This window comes from Gopherus evgoodei, chromosome 5, assembly GCF_007399415.2.
Source record: "Gopherus evgoodei ecotype Sinaloan lineage chromosome 5, rGopEvg1_v1.p, whole genome shotgun sequence".
In the NCBI taxonomy this organism is placed as follows: Eukaryota; Metazoa; Chordata; order Testudines; family Testudinidae; genus Gopherus; species Gopherus evgoodei.
This window is the reverse complement of record NC_044326.1, coordinates 34,700,177-34,719,148: the sequence shown is the minus strand read 5'-3', so window position 1 is coordinate 34,719,148 and position 18,972 is coordinate 34,700,177. Positions and strand designations below refer to the sequence as shown.

At 45.4% G+C, this 18,972-nt stretch overlaps 1 protein-coding gene across 6 annotated transcripts in view; it reads left to right on the top strand.

Annotated features, from left to right (window-relative positions):
* The window catches only part of ADGRA3 (adhesion G protein-coupled receptor A3), a 121,914-nt gene that overhangs the window by 86,446 nt on the left and 16,496 nt on the right, over positions 1-18,972 (top strand). For all 6 annotated transcript variants that reach the window (XM_030563227.1, XM_030563224.1, XM_030563226.1 and 3 more), the window contains 3 exons: positions 833-1,046; positions 1,272-1,480; positions 17,848-17,972. In XM_030563227.1, coding sequence (XP_030419087.1) covers positions 833-1,046; positions 1,272-1,480; positions 17,848-17,972 — 548 coding nt within the window. The remainder of the gene's footprint in view (positions 1-832; positions 1,047-1,271; positions 1,481-17,847; positions 17,973-18,972) is intronic.

The following is an 18,972-nucleotide window of genomic DNA, read 5'->3' as shown; positions in this document are numbered from 1 at the left end:
CAAGAGATCTCCCAAAACCTTTGGCAGAGGCGCTGGCTGACATAGCCCTGAACCACCCAGAGAAAAAAAATTAGTGGGTGCTTAGCACCCAACAGCAGCCAAGCTCCCCACCCCTCCCCTCAGTGCCTCTCCCGCCAGTGGCCCCACTGATCAATTCCTCCCTCTCTCTCCCAGCGCCTCCCATCAGCCGAGGTTCAGCTTTATAGGAGGCGCTAGGAGGCAGTGGAACTGGATAGGGAAGGGGCAGGGGTTTGGGGGAAGGGGTGGAGTGGGGGCGGGGCCTGGGTTGGAGGGGGAGGGGGTAAAGGAGCCCTACCCCAACCCCCATGTAGAGAGGAAGTCAGCACCTATAACTGTAGGAACTTGTTATTAGCAATTTGAGCTTTACTGGCTACCAGAAAGGAAACTATGTACAAAATCTCCTGCCATCTTAAGAACATAAGAACAGCTATACTGAGTCAGACCAAAGGTCCGTCTAGCCCAATATCCTGTCTTCCGACAGTGGCCAATGCCAGGTGCCCCAGAGGGAATGAACAAAACAGGTAATCCTCAAGTGATCCATTCCCTGTCACTCATTCCCAGCTTCTGGCAATGATTAACAAATAATTCCATATTAAAGTTGTGTTAAGGTTTTTAGTTAAAGCATGTTTTGGTGGATTGTTTGAAGCACTTCTGTCCAAAAAAATAATTACAGTCCTGAGCTCTGTTTCCTTCAGACACTGTTGCGCAGAAGGAAGCCCAACAGTGATGAATTGGAGGAGCTGCTAAATAAGACTAAAAAATCCCCTTTTTGTTCAGAGATTAATACTTCTTAAAATCTGTTTGTTTATAGAACACTATTATAGAAGCTTCTATTCAACTGCCACCCTCCCTTTTTACACAAAAGCAGAAAAGAGAAATTAGACCAGCAAATGAGTCCATCTATAAGCTTCAACTTATTGCATTTCGCAATGGAAAACTTTTCCCAGCAACAGGAAATTCAACAAATCTTGCAGATGATGGGAAACGACGTACCGTAGTAACACCAGTTATTCTCACCAAGATAGGTTTGTTTTTGATTATTATTACATTTGTATGACCTTAGAAAAATACCAAAGCGTTAGACGCCTGATCCTTGACACTATATGCAAGAGGTGTGCTAATGTTGTTTCAATTAGTGCACTTCTAAGAATCAGATATTGTCCAGCATTAATATTTACAGTGTGTGTTGAAAATTACATTTTTAAACATTTTTATATAAAATCAATTCCATAATTTTTTTCCCCAAACAGATGGTTTAAGCCTTGCCAGTCACCACATTGCTATTAATGTGACACTGCGACGTATTGCTCATGGAGCAGATGCTGTTGCGGCACAATGGGACTTTGATTTGCTCAATGGACAGGGAGGATGGAAGTCTGATGGATGTCACATTATCTCTTCAGATGAAAACATTACCACCATTCAGTGCTACTCCCTCAGTAACTATGCAGTCTTGATGGTATGGTATTTTAATTTAATCAGAAATCAAAAAATGTTCAGGAAAAATAGAGAATTAAATGTTTTGCTTTTAGTATAATAAAATACCGTGGGAGTGGGGGTATTCTCACACAGACGAACTTCAGAACAATTTTCACATGTTGTTTGTATTGGTTTAGATGTTGGCATAAGGTCTGGCTGAAAATGGTAGACTGGCAACACTAAATTTTACTGCAGAATATTTTAAAGACACAATAGGTTTTTCTTATGAAACCTTTCAGTATGGTACTATGATATATAAATCTATTCTAATGAACTAATAATTGCCAGTATGCTTTTGTGAACTTCAGATTCTAGGTCTAACAATGACAGCCTCAAATGAAGAATAGTAGGCAAGAGAGAAAATAATAGGAAATAACTTCTAGGCAACAATAGAACTTGTCAGGTTAGTTTGTGTCTATGGATATGAGGTTTTTGTCAGTTTCTACACCCTGGTTTAGAGCCACTGAATGAAGATTGGTGTAAAATGCCTATTCATCTGGTATTCATGATCATACTTCCTGGAAAAGTGGGTGAATATATGAATATAAGAAAAAAGATTATGTTGTTTAGTTACTACACAAGTCAAAGTACAGTATTTGTTAAAGACATTCCTACAAATATTTTGATTTGAATGTCTCCCATGTATTGAGCTCAGTAAAATGATTACACCAATTCTGAAATACAGTGGCAGGAATGAAATAGTGAATTGAGGGAAGTGCCTTCCTCATAGTAGGTTATCTTTTTGTGACTGCTTGTTCCCAGAAGACACCTTCTCCCTAACTTAGCAAACAGTTGCTATTCTTCCTAAATCTATGTCTCCCAAGATATGACCCAAGGTGGAACAGTACATTTTGTTTCTGACAGGTAAAGCAACAGGGACTCTACTTGTCTGCTTCCTTGTGCTGCTCTGATGGTTCCTACCACAGAGTTATAAGAGCAGACCTCTAACAATCGAAAGTATAGATTGGGATACAAAATTGAGAACATCAGTATAAGAGGAAATGAGGTGAAATACTAATAATAAATAACATTTAGAAATTACACTTGCAAAATTAAATTGCATAGAGGTATCATTATCAGTATTTATTACACTTGAAATGCTACATATGGTCTTAAAAATAAATCAAACATTCTCTTCAAATCATGTTTTGAAGGAAAAAGAATAATTTGGGATAAGTAATGCATGAAGAATGTGGTGACTTTTTATTACTATTTAGCAGAACAAACCATTAAATTTTAAAATATATATATTTAATAAAAGAGAAGATTAAATGGTAGAATACCAAAAAGCAGTTTTTTTAAAAGGGGGTCTTTGTAAGATTTGGCGTGATGCCCATTGTATATGAAGCCTTTTAAATGAGAGACAGCTTAAATGAAAAGTTTCTATTTTTGAATGGTTGAAGGTACTTTCATCAGTACAATCCTAGAATTGGATACTCTATTCTTTTATCTTACTTTTTACATTTAATCCTCTAAAATGTAATAGACTTTTTTAAACGTGAAATATGTTACCTACGCTTGTTCAACTTATGTTCAAGAAGGGATTTTACTTTAAGTTAAATATAATTCTGCCATCTGGAGGAAAGAAAATTAAGGAGATAAACAATCTATATGTTTGCATAGACCATTAATCTGATTAGATTTCTGTATTCACACATAAAGATTATGTAGAACATTGTTGCTATGAGTGCATACACAGAATTAAGTTTCCACAGAAAAAAAATATTTTGAAAAGGTTTAAGGCGACAAAGCTAGAAAATGACTCTTAAGGACTTGAGCCTCAGTGCCTGACCACAACTTAAAGAAGAAAAATTACAAGTGGGCTTTGTTGTAATTTTGTATTTTGACGACAGAGCTGGGAGAAAGTGGTGTTTCTCAATAATGAGCTTGCGTGTTCAGAGACTTCTCCTACAGCTCTAACTTTCCTGTATAGAAAGGGTGATTGCGTGATTTTTCTTCCCTTAAATTAATTGGTCATTATAGTGCCATTATTGAAGACTTTAATGTTGATGGACAAATATCAAAAGATTTGATTTAGATAAGCATCAGAATTTATGGTAGTTTTTCAGAACTGCCACATCATTTGAGCAATTACCTTCCCCAAGCAGGCATTGATCTCGCTTTACCTTTTGATACAATTGCTCCATTTTACAACCTTTAGAGATTGTAGATAGTTTACCTTTTGTTTTTCGATTAATGGTTTTTGTTTAACTACTTTCTAGTTGTGAAGACTGTAAGACATGCAAGTAATATTTGTGCCGTTATCTGAATCCCAGTACTTTGCATTTGTACATGCATGATTATGGGATGTGGTGAGACTACTGTGCTAGAGATGTACAGGGAAATATTATCTCGATTTTCTCCTGTAGCCTATCTCTCTATATGTATTTCAGAACATTACACTACATCTTCTCTACATCTACACTAATAAGGAGGAGACACATAGTGCATACCCAATTCTAGCTGTTTAATAAGCTGGAGCATAAGTATGATTTTTATATAAGTAATGTGTATAACAAATGTTCAGTGAATTCATTAATTTGAACTAATAGTACAGGAAGCTTCATGTGGCTTGGTGAGTTCTGTGGGCTATGAAGTGCTTGCAGTGGAAGGAGCCCATAACCATTGGCAGGTTACAAGTGCCCTTCAGCTTCCTCTAGTTAGTTCTAGTTGTACATGTCCAGAAACACCCAGACACAAGAAGAGTCTGTCACAGATTTGCCAATAGAAACAAAACTGCTGAGAACCACGATCTGCTGAATTTAAGACAAGATAGTACTGGCCAAGCAGTAAATCCTGCCAATGCTGAGAATCAAAGTTGCAATGAAGTTCGTCTGAAATGAGGTATTTTTACAGCTAAGGTTAAGACAAGAATTGGATTCTGGAATATTAGAATACTTTGGAGCACAGGGAGGCTGATCAAGATTATCACAGAAATGTATATCTTTTGCATAAGGATTCTTGGACTGAGTGAGATGAGATGGTCTAGATGAGGCAAATTATCATAGGAAGAGACAATGGTTTTATAATCTGGAAGAGAAGATGACACACCAGGAAGGCACAGTCTTATTACAAATCAAGGAAGCGGTTAAAGCACTGAAGAATGGGAACCTGTAACTCTGGAATGTTGACGGCACGCTTTGTGATGAACCATGCAAAAAGTCACAGAGTTTGTGTTATTCGCCAACAAATTATACCGATGAACAGATCAGGCTATTTTTATGTAAGTTTGCAGAGCATCCTTGGCAAGATCAATACTTATGACATTGTTAACCTCATGGGAGAGCTAAATGCACAGGTTGGTGGCAATAATATTGGATATGAGCGCATTATGGACAGACGTGACATCCCAGGGCAGATTGACAATGGAGAATATTTTGTCCAGCTCTGCAGCCTAAACAGTCTTTGTTCTGGGGATATACTGTTTCCATGTGAGGAAAACTACAAACTGACATAGAGATCAAGTTATGGCTTCACCCAGAAACAGCTTGTTCATATTGCCATCAGTATGCTCTGGAGATCAATGTTGGCTGCCAGGGTATATACGAGTGCTGAGTTCTTGTTATTGGAACAATCAAAACTAAAGCAGGTAACACCATGTGAGGTAGAGGATATGTATGATACTAGAAAGTTAGTGGATCCAGAAGTGAAGACACATTTTAAGCTGCTGCTGCTTAGCAATAAATCTGAATAGCTAAAGATATGGATGGTCATAGAAGAACAGTGACAGTTTTTCAAATAAGTAATTTGTGAATGCTACGAGGATCACAGTAGAGGTAAGAAGATCTAAGAAAAGAATGGCTCCAACCAAATACGCAGAGGCTTGTTGAAGAGAAGAAAGAATTAAGAGAATTCAGGAAGAATGAGACAGCAGCAAAAGAGCTATTCTGCAACAAGAGTATGCGGACAAAGGTAAGCTTAAAAATCAGCCAGAAGAGGTGAGAGAATAGACGGAAAGCGAAGTAATAGAAGCCAAGGAACCATACAAGAGAAGAGATTCTTAAAAGCTTTTTCTATTCTCCAGACAACTGTCATCACAACTCTTAAACTGTTGTGGCATTGTGAAGGCTCAAGATGGTACAATTTTAACCACAGAGGAAGGACAGAAAGCCCATTGGATGGAACATTGTAGCTGGTTGAGTACAGCCTGGTAATCTTTAACACACTGAGGGATCTGAAGAAATAGCAGGCTTACCTATATCAGTAGAAGTAATTGCGTTCGAGGAAGTAACTGAAGAGTGTTAAGGGGTAAGACACCAGGTTATGATAAGATAGATGCTGAAATGTTAAAAGCTGGAAAGGCAGTGATAGTGAATTATTATGTGCAGGTTGTACAGAATGTTTGGGGAAAAAGAGAGCTGCCCTAAAGACTGGAGAAAAATCCCTGAAAAGAGTGACCAGCTAATTTGTGTTAACTGGATCTGTTTGTACTTGGAAAGTGTTTTGCATTATTATTTTGAGTAGGATGAAAATAGCTGTTAATTAAGTACTCCGGGAATAATAAACTAGATTTTGATCTTGTTGTAGGTAGTGTTGAGACCAGATTTACACCTTGAGAAGACTTATAGAAAAAGGTTTTAAATACCAGCAGAAGATGGTTTTTAACGTCCATGATTTTACAAAAGCATTTTATAGTGGCCCCAGAGAAGCCATCTGGCAGATCCTGAGATGCTATGGAATTCCAGCAAAGATTCTTTCTTGAAGTCTGATCCAGACCTCATTGACGTCAATGAGAATCTTTACATTGACTTCTGTTGGATTTGGATCATGCTTGTATCCTGTTGCAATATGCATACTTAGAATATTTCCTCAGAAGACAGTTCTTGCTGCCTCTAATAAATGTTATTCTCCTCCTCTGAGTTCCCCTAACATGTCACTGTCTCATTATGTGTTCATTCCGGAGGCTACATTGCTGGGGCTCTTGGGTGTGTTTTGTTTTTTTGATGCCTTATTGCACTGTAAATTCCTGTCTGATTTTTTTTGGGCAAGGCTTAGTGTTATTGCTTGCCAGATTTTTACCTCCCATTTGGGTCAGATTATTTTCTTCAGAAATATTAGCTTGAGTTGTTCCAAGTAGTAAAAATTCCATCAGATGGAATGAGACTATTTTTTTTATTGAAGTATTTTATATGTAATGCTGTATTAAAATAATGTTTTGGTTGCAAATTCAAGCAATTCAGAATTAGAAAATACCAGAATTAATATTGCTCATACAACCTTAATTATGCCCCGTGCGTGTATGCGGTATGATAGTCTTTAATTACATGATCATAACCTATTTATACTATAGGATCCCTGCCTCAATTATTGGACAGGATGGACAGCAAAAGAGGCAGAGGATTACAAGAGGGGAGAGAATATCTCCTGTGAATAGGGTGTTGGATTCAATCCCAGGAGAGTCGAATCCTATTCATGGCTCTGCCACAAACTTTCTGTTGAATAGCTGGAAAGACTGTCATAGTACATATGCACAGAAAGACCAAATTAAGGTTGCATACTGCATGAACCAGAGGGTCCACTTAGAGGGGCTGGATTAGGTTCCTAGGCAGATCAGCTGATACCCACCAGACATTCCTAGTGGTTATGTCCCAAGTTACTTGAAAAAATGTGATCCAATATCCATTTTATAAATGTATTACAGTTAATAAAGATAAATTCAAGAAAGCATGTTGCTAAAACAAAGGTACTAATGCCACTAAACTGTTAAATAATATAATTATCCTGTTAAAGTCACGTCAATGAGTTAACAGTGATAATGGATTGAATCAATGAGTCAGATCATCAGATTAATAGAACAAAAGCCAATCCTTGTAAATCACAAAACAGGAATCTGAGGTAGCTGTGTGTTTAGTTATAAACCCCAATTGAAGAACTCAAGGCAGTGAAATCAACAAAGCTGGTTAAATGTTTTAGTATCAGTTTTACTATTTAAAACAAAACTATTTACATCAAAGTCATGTATCTGAGCCAACTTTGAGGTTTCCTCCTTAGATTTCACTTTTCTTTTTCAAGTGCTCGTCCCTGTGTATATTCCCTGTGCGTACACGTGCATTCCATGTGCTTGGAGCCAGAGAATTTTGAAAGCAATGTTCATTGGTTCACACATGTGACCTTGCTCACTTTGTGTCTCTGACTGAGGAGATAAAGGATGGGGCATACAGACCACCTCTCCAGTTGCTTCTCACCGCTGCATGGCCTGGGTCGGAACCTCCAGTGTCTAAATCTTCAGCTTTCTCCTTTATCTGTGAATATATTTAGATATATGTAAATAATTTTTATAGTTCAAGTTTTAAGGTTTTTGTCTGATAGTTTGTATTTTAGAGTGAATGAGTTAGTCTCTGTTCTTCTTCGAGTGATTGCTCATATCCATTCCAGTTAGGTGTACGCGCCGCGCGTGCACATTCGTCGGAAAACTTTTACCCTAGCAACTCAGTGGGCCGGCAGGTCGCCCCCTAGAGTGGCGCCACCATGGCGCTCCATATATACTCCTGCCGGCCCACCTGCTCCTCAGTTCCTTCTTGCCGCCCGTGTCGGTCGTTGGAACAGTGGAGCGCGGCTTAGCTGACCTCCACTTCCCTAGCTACTCGTTTTCTCGTATATAATTATGCAGTTATAACACTTTTATATATATATTTGTATGGTTATACGTGTTTTCTTTGCTAACATGGTTAGTTTAGTTAGCGGGGTTCAGGAAGTAGCCCCTTCCATGAGCCCAGTGCCGGAGCCATGCATGGCTCACCGGGTTTTAAAAGGGGCCCGGCTTGCCAGAAGCCGCGGCCGAAGAGAGATCTACATGACTCCTGTTTGAAGTGCCTCAGGGAATCACACTTGACAGATAAGTGCCCTATTTGCAAGGCTTTTAAGCCGAGAACAAAAGGTGCGGGACTTTCACTTACCCCTCCACCTTGGGCGCCGAGCGATGTTCAAGCGGCGGGCAGAAGCGCCTCCTCGGCACCGGACCCCGCCGGTACCACCAAGGCCTTTCGGCACCGACCGTCGCCGGCACCGATGTCGACTCGGCACCGCTCCCTTCTTCCGAGGTCGAGAGAGTCTACGATTCCTGCTGGTGCCTGGCGGCTCCCCGGCACGCGCCGTGGTTGAGCCCCCTGCTCCCGCTGCTTCCGTGCCACCTGCATCGCAGCCAGAGAGCTCGCCTAAGTTGCGTTATCCGGCACCGTCACCTGCAGAGGCACCGATGACTTCGGCTCCGTCGATTCCAGTCCCCCAGGACCATGGAACCCGGTGCCTGGCAGCTCCCCGGCTCGCGCCGTGGTAGAGCTTACTGCTCCTGCTGCTTCTGTGCCAGCTGCACCACAGCTAGACAGCTCGTCTAAGATGGCTCGCCCGGCACCGACGACGTCGGCACCGTCGATCCCGGTCCCACGAGGGCCGTAGAATCCGGTGCCTGACGGCTCCCCGGCACGCGCCGTGGTTGAGCGTATTGCTCCTGCTGCTTCCGTGCCAGCGGCACCGCAGCCAGAGAGCTCGTCTAAGTCGGATCGCCAGGCGCCGACACCTGCTACGGCACCGATGACGTCGTCACCGTTGATCCCGGTCCCACAAGGGCCGTAGAACCCGGTGCCTGACGGCTCCCCGGCACGCGCCGTGGTTGAGCGTATTGCTCCTGCTGCTTCCGTGCCAGCGGCACCGCAGCCAGAGGGCTCGTCTACATCAGATCGCCCGGCACCGACACCTGCTGCGGCACCGATGTCGTCGGCACCGTCGATCCCGGTCCCACAAGGGCCGTAGAATCCGGTGCCTGATGGCTCCCCGGCACGCGCCGTGGTTGAGCGTATTGCTCCTGCTGCTCCGTGCCAGCGGCACCGCAGCCAGAGGCCTCGTCTACGTCGGATCACCCGGCACCGACACCTGCTGCGGCACCGATGGCGTCGGCACCGTCGATCCCGGTCCCACAAGGGCCGTAGAATCCGGTGCCTGACGGCTCCCCGGCACGCGCCGTGGTTGAGCGTATTGCTCCTGCTGCTTCCGTGCCAACGGCACCGCAGCCAGAGAGCTCGTCTACGTCGGATCGCCCGGCACCGACACCTGCTGCGGCACCGATGACGTCGGCACCGTCGATCCCGGTCCCGCAAGGGCCGTAGTATCCGGTGCCTGACGGCTCCCCGGCACGCGCCGTGGTCGAGCTAATGCTCCGGCTGCTTCCGTGCCAACAGCACCGCGGCCAGAGGGCTGGTCTAAGTCGGATCGCCCGGCACCGACACCTGCTGCGGCACCGATGACGTCGGCACCGTCGATCCCGGTCCCGCAAGGGCCGTAGAATCCGGTGCCTGACGGCTCCCCGGCACGCGCCGTGGTTGAGCTCCTGCTCCGGCTGCTTCCATGCCAACCGAAGCCTCTGAGGCACCGACAACATCGGCACCGTCGATTCCAGTCCCACAAGGGCTATCGAATCCGGTGCCCGACGGCTCCCCGGCACGCGCCGTGGTTGAGCGTATTACTCCCGCTGCTTCAGTGCTAACGGCACCGCAGCCAGACAGCTTATCTAGCTCGGTTCGCCCGGCACCGGCACCTACCGAAGTCAGATGACCTCGGTACCGTGGATCCCGGCCCCACGAGGGCCGTCGAATCCGGTGCCTGACAGCTCCCCAGTACGCTCTGTGGTTGAGCCTGCTGTTCCCTGCACGCCGGAGATGTTACCAACGGCGAGGGCTCTCAGTGCCATGACAGAGTCAGTGCTGCCTGACCCGGGCACCGCCGGTACGGGTAATACAGTCTCTTCAAGGGACTGTCCCCTGTCAGTACAGCAGAGCGGCACCGTTCATGATCACGGTCCCGCAGACACTCCAAGTCCTGTCGGCACGCCGGACACCACTGGCAGTCCCGGTGCTGTTTTCCTCGGTACTGGTCACACTCGCTGCACCGGTCGGTATCCCGTTCGCCGACCCGCTATCGGCACCGTTCCGACATCTGGCACCGGGGCAGGTACCTTGACTCCTGTAGCTCTTCTCCGAGCCTCGAGATCTCGGTCGACCTCCCGACACCGTTCTGGTTGCGGGTCTGGATCTCGTTCCAGGTACCGATACGCCTCCCGATGCCAGTCCCCGGTGCCGAGTTGGGCAAGGTCCGAGTGAGTCAGAGACTCGGCCCGTACCTTCTTTCGTACCTCCATGGCCGTCCGGACACGCATCCGTGTCATCTCATATGCGCAGATTTTATGCTCAGGACCACGATCCTGATATGATGGCCAGCGGGCGCCAGCCCCGAAGCAGAAAGAGCCTTGGCGAATGCAAGGTGTACTCTGCAGGGGCCCTGCACCTCTGGGTAGCAAAGCAACAAGCCTTGCTTAGCTGCGATAATTATAGCACCTGGGTGGAGGAGTTTCTCCCTCGAACCTCCCACCTGGAGTTCGCTGCCGTCTTGGAGGACGGGGGAAAGAATTTACCCTTTGTTGGTAAAGGCATCTTCGCGGCAGAGACAGCCCCAGACTGCGAAGCCTGCTGGACAATAGGGTCCTAATGCGTCTCAGCATGTATACGCCAGCGACCAAACGCAGGCCTTTATGGCCCCAGCCGCCATACTCTGTGCATAGCCAGAGGCAGAACTCTGGAGAACGGCAAGGCCAAGGTGGTCGCAGATAAAAGTCAGGCCCCCTAACAAGCCAAAGTCAAGGTCCCTCGCAATTACCACTGGGACAAAAGACGGACCTTCCAAGGTTCGCCGGAGGGCGGTGTACCAGTCGCAGGACGGGATCCTGATCCCGCTTTCTCCTGGCATGGCCCCAGTTACTTTCAGATCGCTGGGTCCTGCGCACGATGGAGCATAGGTACCACCTTTAAATTGCTCCAGCCCTGTCCCCCTTCAGCGGACGAAAGGGGCTAGGGGTTTTACTCCCGTTATGCCCTAGTCCCCCACTCGAACACAGGTCTCAGACCTCCCTGGTCCTGCATGGACTCAACCGGTTTGGGATAAGGTTGAAGTTCTGCATGGTATCCCTGGGAACCATTATTCCATCCTTGCCTCCTGGGGGCTACTATGCCGCCCTGGATAGGAAGGACGCGTACTTTCGCAATGCCATCTTCCCTCTGCACGGGAGATGCCTCCGCTTTATAGCCAGCGGTGAATACTCCCGGTTTACGGCCATAGTCGCCGCCTACCGTAGCTATGTCGGATATGCGTTTTTCCGTATTGGGACGATTCGCTTATCCGAGGAGACTCTGAGACACAAACCACTCAGCCCGTGGGCATCGTCACGGTCTTATTCACAGCTCAAGGCCTGATGATTACTATAGAGCAATCCACTCTGGTTCCCACGCAGAGGTTGGGCTTCCTAGGGGCGATCTTGGTCTCCTACCTAGCCGGAGCCTGCTTATCACAACTGCGGTTTTAGGCGATGGCAACAATCATCTGAGGTCTGAAGGCTTTCCCAACGACCTCAGCTCGTTCTTGTCTCAGTCTCCTGGGTCCATGGTTGCCTGCAAGTTTGTAACCAAACACGCCAAGCTCCGCCTCCGTCCTCTCCAAGTCCGGCCCACCTCGGCGTACCGCTTGGACAGGGAGCCAGTGGTCAGGGTAGTCACCGTTCCCTCGAACGCCTTAGGCTCCCTAGAGTGGTGGCTAACTCCCTCCTTGGTGTGGACAGGGATGCGGTTTCATCCGCCCCAGCCCTCACTGCCCCTGACGGCGGACGCATCATCTCTCTGCTCGAGTGCTCATGGTCACCTCCGAGCTTAAGGCCTTCGGTCTTCTAGGGAGCTGGCATTCCTCATTAATGCCCCAAAAATGAGAGTAGTCCGCCTGACATGCCAGGGGTTCCAGCGGCAGCTGCGAGGCCGTTGTATCTCGGTGTTTACAGCCAACACAATGGCCAGGTGCTTCATAAGTATTCAGGGGGGACATAGTCCTTCCCCCTTTTTTGTCAGGAGGCCATCCATTTCCGGGTCTTTTGCATAGCCCACTCGATGGAGCTGGCGACGTCCTTTCTCCCAGGCGTTCGGAACGTCTTAACTCTTTGACTCAGCAGGTTTTTCCTGTCTTACGAGTGATCACTCTGCCCCATGTGAGGCGTCCCGCTTTCCGGAAGTGGAGATGGTTCCTCACACAGACCTGTTCGCTCATCGCGAGAGCAGGAAATGCCAGGTGTTCTGCTCCTTCCAAGGTCTCTCCTCGGAATCGATCTTGGACGCATTCCTGATGCCGTGGAACGGCCAACTGCATTATGCCTTCCCACTGTTCCCACTGGTTCGTTACGTCCTGCTCAAACTCCGCAGGGGCAGAGCGTGCATCATCATGATCACTCCAGAGTGGTCCAGGCAGCACTGACATACCACGTTGCTCGGCCTGTCAGCCCAGACCTCATCACTCAGGGCAATGACAGGCTTCGCCACTCGGACCTGCAGCCTCTTCGCCTCACGGTGGCTCCTGCGTACCTGAGTCGGGGTGACAGGCAGCCTTCCACCTGGTCAACGTACCGAGCCAGGTGGAAGCGTTTCCTTTACAGCTGCAGTACGCTCGATCTTGCTCCTGCTGAGGTCTCGATCCCCTCTATTTGGCCTGCCTCTGGCCTTCAGCGGCAGGATCTGGCGGTATCATCGCTGAGGATACTCTCAGCAGCCATCCCTACCTTCCAGCAGGCTAAGATGGACGTTCAGTGTCCCACGCTCTATGGGTTCGAGGTCCCTCAAGGGCTTGGAGCGCTTGCACCCTCGGGTGCGCCGCCCAGCCCCGCCCTGGGACCTCAACCTAGTCTTGGCCAGACGGGTCTCTGAGATCAGAGCTCTTACGAAGGTTCCACAAAGACAAGGTGCAGTTATGACCGCACCCGGCTTTCCTCCCTAAAGTGTTTTGGCCTTTCATGATACCCACAGCTCAACGCAATGGGCATAACCGTTGCACTCCTTGGACATCTGTGGAGTGCTCGCATTATATTGTGCTGACAGAATCATTGCCTACGGCGCCCCAGCTCTGCCCCGGTAGCGGGCCAAAGGGAGGGCTTGCTTGTTTTCCTCTCAGAGGATCTCATCTTGGGTGATGGCGGACATCCCCACTTGTTATGATTTGGCTCATAGTTCCCCAAGCCACATCACCGTGCATTCTACCAGGGCTCAGGCTTCATCTGCCGCCTTGCTGGCTCGTGTTTCTACCCACGAGACCTGTCGCGAAGCTCCATTGGTCCTCGGTCCTTACCTTTGCTTCGCAGTATGCCCTGGTTCAGCAGTCAAGAGAGGCTGTAGCCTCTGGCTCGGCAGTTTTATTCTGCCACATTTCACTCCGACCCCACCGCCTTTGTAAGGCTTGGGATTCACCTAACTGGAATGGATATGAGCAATCACTCGAAGAAGAAAAGACGGTTACTCACCTTTGTAACTGTTGTTCTTCGAGATGTGTTGCTCATATCCATTCCGCACCCGCCCTCCTTCCCCACTGTCGGAGTAGCCGGCAAGAAGGAACTGAGGAGCGGGTGGGCCGGCAGGAGTATATATGGAGCGCCATGGTGGCGCCACTCTAGGGGGCGACCTGCCGGCCCACTGAGTTGCTAGGGTAAAAGTTTTCCGACGAATGTGCACGCGCGGCGCGTACACCTAACTGGAATGGATATGAGCAACACATCTCGAAGAACAACAGTTACAAAGGTGAGTAACCGTCTTTTCCATACCCCCACAAGATCCATCTCCGGAGCAAGGGAGTCTGCCCCCCTAGATCCCTCAGTGGGGCCTTGTAAGGGAGCATGGAGCACTCTCATAAGCATGAGGCTACATCTTCCTCCAGATCCACATTGAAGAAGTCCGATTCAGACCTACCTAAACTGATCAAGTCTATAGGCTCAGCCTAAGAGAACTTAGTATGTTCTAAGTCTCAGAGGCATGATAAGAATACCACAAGTCTAGGGCTCCATCAGCACCAGATTGCAATCCTGTAGCACCAGTACCCCAGGTCAATTGCGCTGTAGATTTTACACCAAAGATAACACTTGTAGACAATCCTTTAATTAACTAAAGATTTCTTAACTATGAAAAAGAAATGAGTTATTTACAAGTTTATATCAGATAAACATACACACACAAATGAGTTACAGTCTTAAGTTTCAAAAGGTAATAGAAACTTCTATAATAAGCAAGCTGTATATGTCCTTCGGGGCTAACCCAGGCCAAACACTGGGTATCTTTTGCTTATGCTTAGTAATCCTTGCCCTTCTGAGTCCAAACAGCATAAAGATACAGTTTTTTTCTTGTCAGGGATTTTTATTCCCTTCCCCCAGAATTCAAGCTGATGGGATGAGTACATATGCACATCTCTTTATGGGTGTGGCGGGAAGCACTCAACAAAGTCTGTCTTTTGTTCTCTGATATTTGACAATGGTTTCTCTCTCTATGGGCCTTCCTTTGCAGGGCAAGAGATAACACCTGCTGTGGCAAACTAGTATTTCATATTTGGTAGTGCTTCTCTCCTGACTAATGGTTTGCAGTTTCAGAGCAAATACTTTCAGTTACAGAGTAAACACTTAAATATTACCTTATAACATGGGATGCAGCTATCGTAAGTTAAATTAATGCACACAGCAACTTACAGCATTTCATAAAGTCTAAACATATTCTTACAAACCTAACACGGACCTGAGAGAGACTGTTTTCCAGCTATGAATTTGTCAGTGCTCAGTTGAGGACTAAGGGGTTTGACATGAGCTGGCAGCTGGTCTGCCAGAGTCACAGGTGTCTACTTGAGATTTCCATCCACACATTTGCGAGACACTATGCCTTGGTACAGGACTCCTCAGCTAATGCATTTTTTGGAATGTCAGTCCTTCATTCGTCTCTTGCATGTACAATCTCTCACCCTCCTCTTTGAGTCCAGCTTGTCAGTCACCCACAGTGGAGTAGACATAGGAACCAGCACTCAAAGAATAAGAGAGAGTTACTTACCTTATAGTAACTGGAAGCTCTTTGAGATGTGGGGGCCTTATCTATTCCACTACCCACTCTCCTTCCCCTCTGCTTTGGATCTTCTCTGATTTGAGATAAAGAAGGAGCTGGAGAGGTGGTTGGTCCACCCAGCCTTTTATCTCCTCAGTCAGAGGCATGAGGTGAGCCAGGGCCCATGTGTGGACCAACGGATACTGCTTTCAGAATTCTCTGGCTCTGGGCACATGGCGTGTGTGCATGCCAACACTGGAATACAGATAGGGGACCATGCATCTCAAATCTCCAGTTACTATAAGGTAAGTAACTTTCTCTCATTTATAATGGCTAATGTATTTTCCCCACTCCAAAAAAACAAAAACAAAATCCACAAATACAGACTTTAACAAAATACTCTGAAAAGTGGATGTTTAGCAGCTCTCACTTAAACTGTAGCAGACAGCTTGCCTTCTCTAGACATTTTCACATAACACCATATTCAAAGATTTTACAACACAGCGTTGTAGGGCTATTTAAGTTTGGGGACTGTTCTTTCTGGTGCTTCCTCATGAGATCTTTACGTGCAGTAATACATGCATGCACTCAGCCACACATTCACCCTAAAATAATAAAAAGGATGGCCAGCTCCCAGCTAATAAATACAAGACAAAAAAATAAAAAGAGGGGAAAAAAGAGTTAGAGCCCTTCAGCTCTCGTGGCTGTGAAACTCCTACAATATAGGAGTTGTAAATGAAGTCAAGGGATCAGGCAATGAAGTAACTGTCATGGTACTTCATGCTTCCAGGGTCTTTGGGATTGGGAGACCAGTCAGGCTGGAATAGCCCATGGTTTTGACTTCCAGGGAGCTAAGAATGTCAGTCTCTGATCAGGTGTCTTGCTGGTCTGAAAGACTACAAGTCCTTCTGCATTTACCTTGCTGTATATCATTGTGGTTCTAGCTTGCTGCCCCTTACAGTATATCCCACAAGGTCTCTGGGCCTGGGGTGGGAAATACGCCTTGAAGCCCTAAAATGTGGTCCCTTCACATCAAAATGGCAAGTTTTGATCAAATGTGAGTCTAAGAAAGTCACACTTGAGACAGCAGTTTCCTTAAAATATCCATTGTTGTGACCATATGCAGTGTGAATCCTGAAATATCAAAAATGAAGCCAGCTTTGAGGGAGTTGCCCTAGTTCAGTCCTCCAGGTAAACAGTTCAGTGAAACGTGGTAACAGCATCCAAAAGAAGGCCTCAAAAAGGTTCATCTAAAAATTGTCCAACGGAAAAAACCATTTCATCATGCATTCCTCAGCATTTCTTTATTGTAAATTTAGATATGTCTTGACAGCTGTCGCATCTTTTCCTTTGCAACAAGAGAATTGGTGCAGTGGTTCTCAAAGCCAGTCTGCTGCTTATTCAGGGAAAGCTCCTGGTGGGCCAGGCTGGTTTGTTTATCTGCCGCATCCTCAGGTTCGGCTGATCGTGGCTCCCACTGATGTCCCAGGCCAGTGAGGGTTGCAGGAAGGGCGGCCAGCACATCCCTTGGCCCGGGCTGCTTCCCACAGCAACCATTGGCCTGGAGCGGTGAACCGTGGGCAGTGGGAGCCGTGATTGGCCGAACCTGCGAACACGGCAGATAAACAAACCAGGGGCTTTCCCTGAACAAGTGGCGGATCGGCTTTGAGAGCCACTGCTTTAGTGTAGTTTCCCTTTAAGTTTATACTAGCTCTGTATTCTCATATAAACTATTTCTCACAATAAGCAACTTTAATTCTAACATTTCCTAAAAAGTTTTGAATGCTTAACTGTGCAACCTCAACATCCTTTTAATGTAACTTTTATTATTTATTAATATATATACACAAACTCATCTATGATTCTACTCATTTTGTCGCTATCAGTACTAAAAAAAGGGGACACATACCACAATTTAGTGGGGTTTTGGAATATTATCATACTTAAATTTCAGGTCTCCATAGCTGTACCCTAAAGAGTTGTTTTTTAGTAATCTTATACACATTTTTTATAAAATAGTTATTATTGTCAGTTACTGAAATGTAATACACCACTACCTCGATATAACACCACCCAATATAACACGAATTTGGATATAACACGGTAAAGCAGTGCTCCAGGGGGTCGGGGCTGCGCACTCCGGTGGATCAAAGCAAGTTCAATATACTTCCCAAGGACAGCGTTTTATCGAGGTAGTGACATAGTAATTCAAATGACTCTTTTACTGCTTGTGCTAACCAAACACATATAAGTACTATGTGTGTTGAATGTATTTTAACAATAAAGTAGGTGAATTCCTAATAGCACCATTCACACTGAACTGCAATGACTTGCAAACTTGACTACATGTTTACTATATGACTTGAAATATATTCCCAGTACGTTCTTTTGGATTTCAAAATGAAGGTCCCAGTTACTTATTTTGCTCATCAAAGTGGCATAAAAATGCTGACTAATGCCTTTTTTTTTTTTCTGGCAGGATTTGGCAGGAGGTGAATTGTATACCCAACCAGCTGCTCTCTTGCATCCAGTTATTTATGCTACTTCTATAGTTCTGCTAATGTGCCTCTTGATGATCATAGTCAGCTATATATACCACCATGGGTAAGAAATAAAAATAATGGAGATTTATGTAATGCAGATCTCAAGTTACACTTACTCTTAGACTTATTGTATGAAATCAAGCAAATATTAATATAAAGAGACTTGGAAGGATTCAATTTTTTTTCCCCAGTAAATGTCAGTTTTATCACATGTACATACAAACAAAATATTTCCATTAATGATGATCAAAGTTTACAGATAGGCAAAGTTAGACACATACTGCTTGAAAAGTTCAGAATCTGATTTAAGGCTGTCTTTAAATATTTACGTTGTATATTTTGACATATTGTTGACAGTTTGTTTTGATGGTTATAAAGCTTTAACTGTTTGAATGTGTGTCTTTTGTCACTGAATAATAGTCTGACAACCACCATAATTTCCCCAAATGTGAATGTGAAAATCAAAGAAAATTGAAAAAATGCTTAAAAATAAAAATCAGTATAAAAAACAATTGAATTCTGTGAAGCCTAAATGTATATCAGTGTTAAGAATTACTAGCCCAGGCATATATGGTATTGAGCCCCGTCAAAATCTAATTTTTAAAAGGCCAGCTTCAGACTCATACACAGTTCAGAATGTTGTCACGTATTATCCTTTAAGTTATGAAATCCTACAGAAAAGTTGTCTCATACATGCCTTTCATACATACCTTATCACAAATAGTATTTTATATACTAAAGCCGAAATCTTCAGCCAGACCTCCTTTTTGACTGCCACATTTTGTACCACAGAATTGTATCTGAATATTTTGCTCCTGCAAACATCGGTGATTAAATGGAAATGGATTTGACAACTAAGCCTTAATACTATATATGCCTACATTTCTTTCCTCCTTGTACATGAAGTAAGAAACACCTCTTTAGAATTAAGGACCAGTTTTTAAAGGTATTTGAGCGTTGCAGGCCTGAGCACAGCAATGCCTAAGTCTCATGTTCAAAAAGGATTAGGTACTTAGAAGCCAAGACTGTGTTTCTGAAAGATAAGCATGCAATGATGTGTT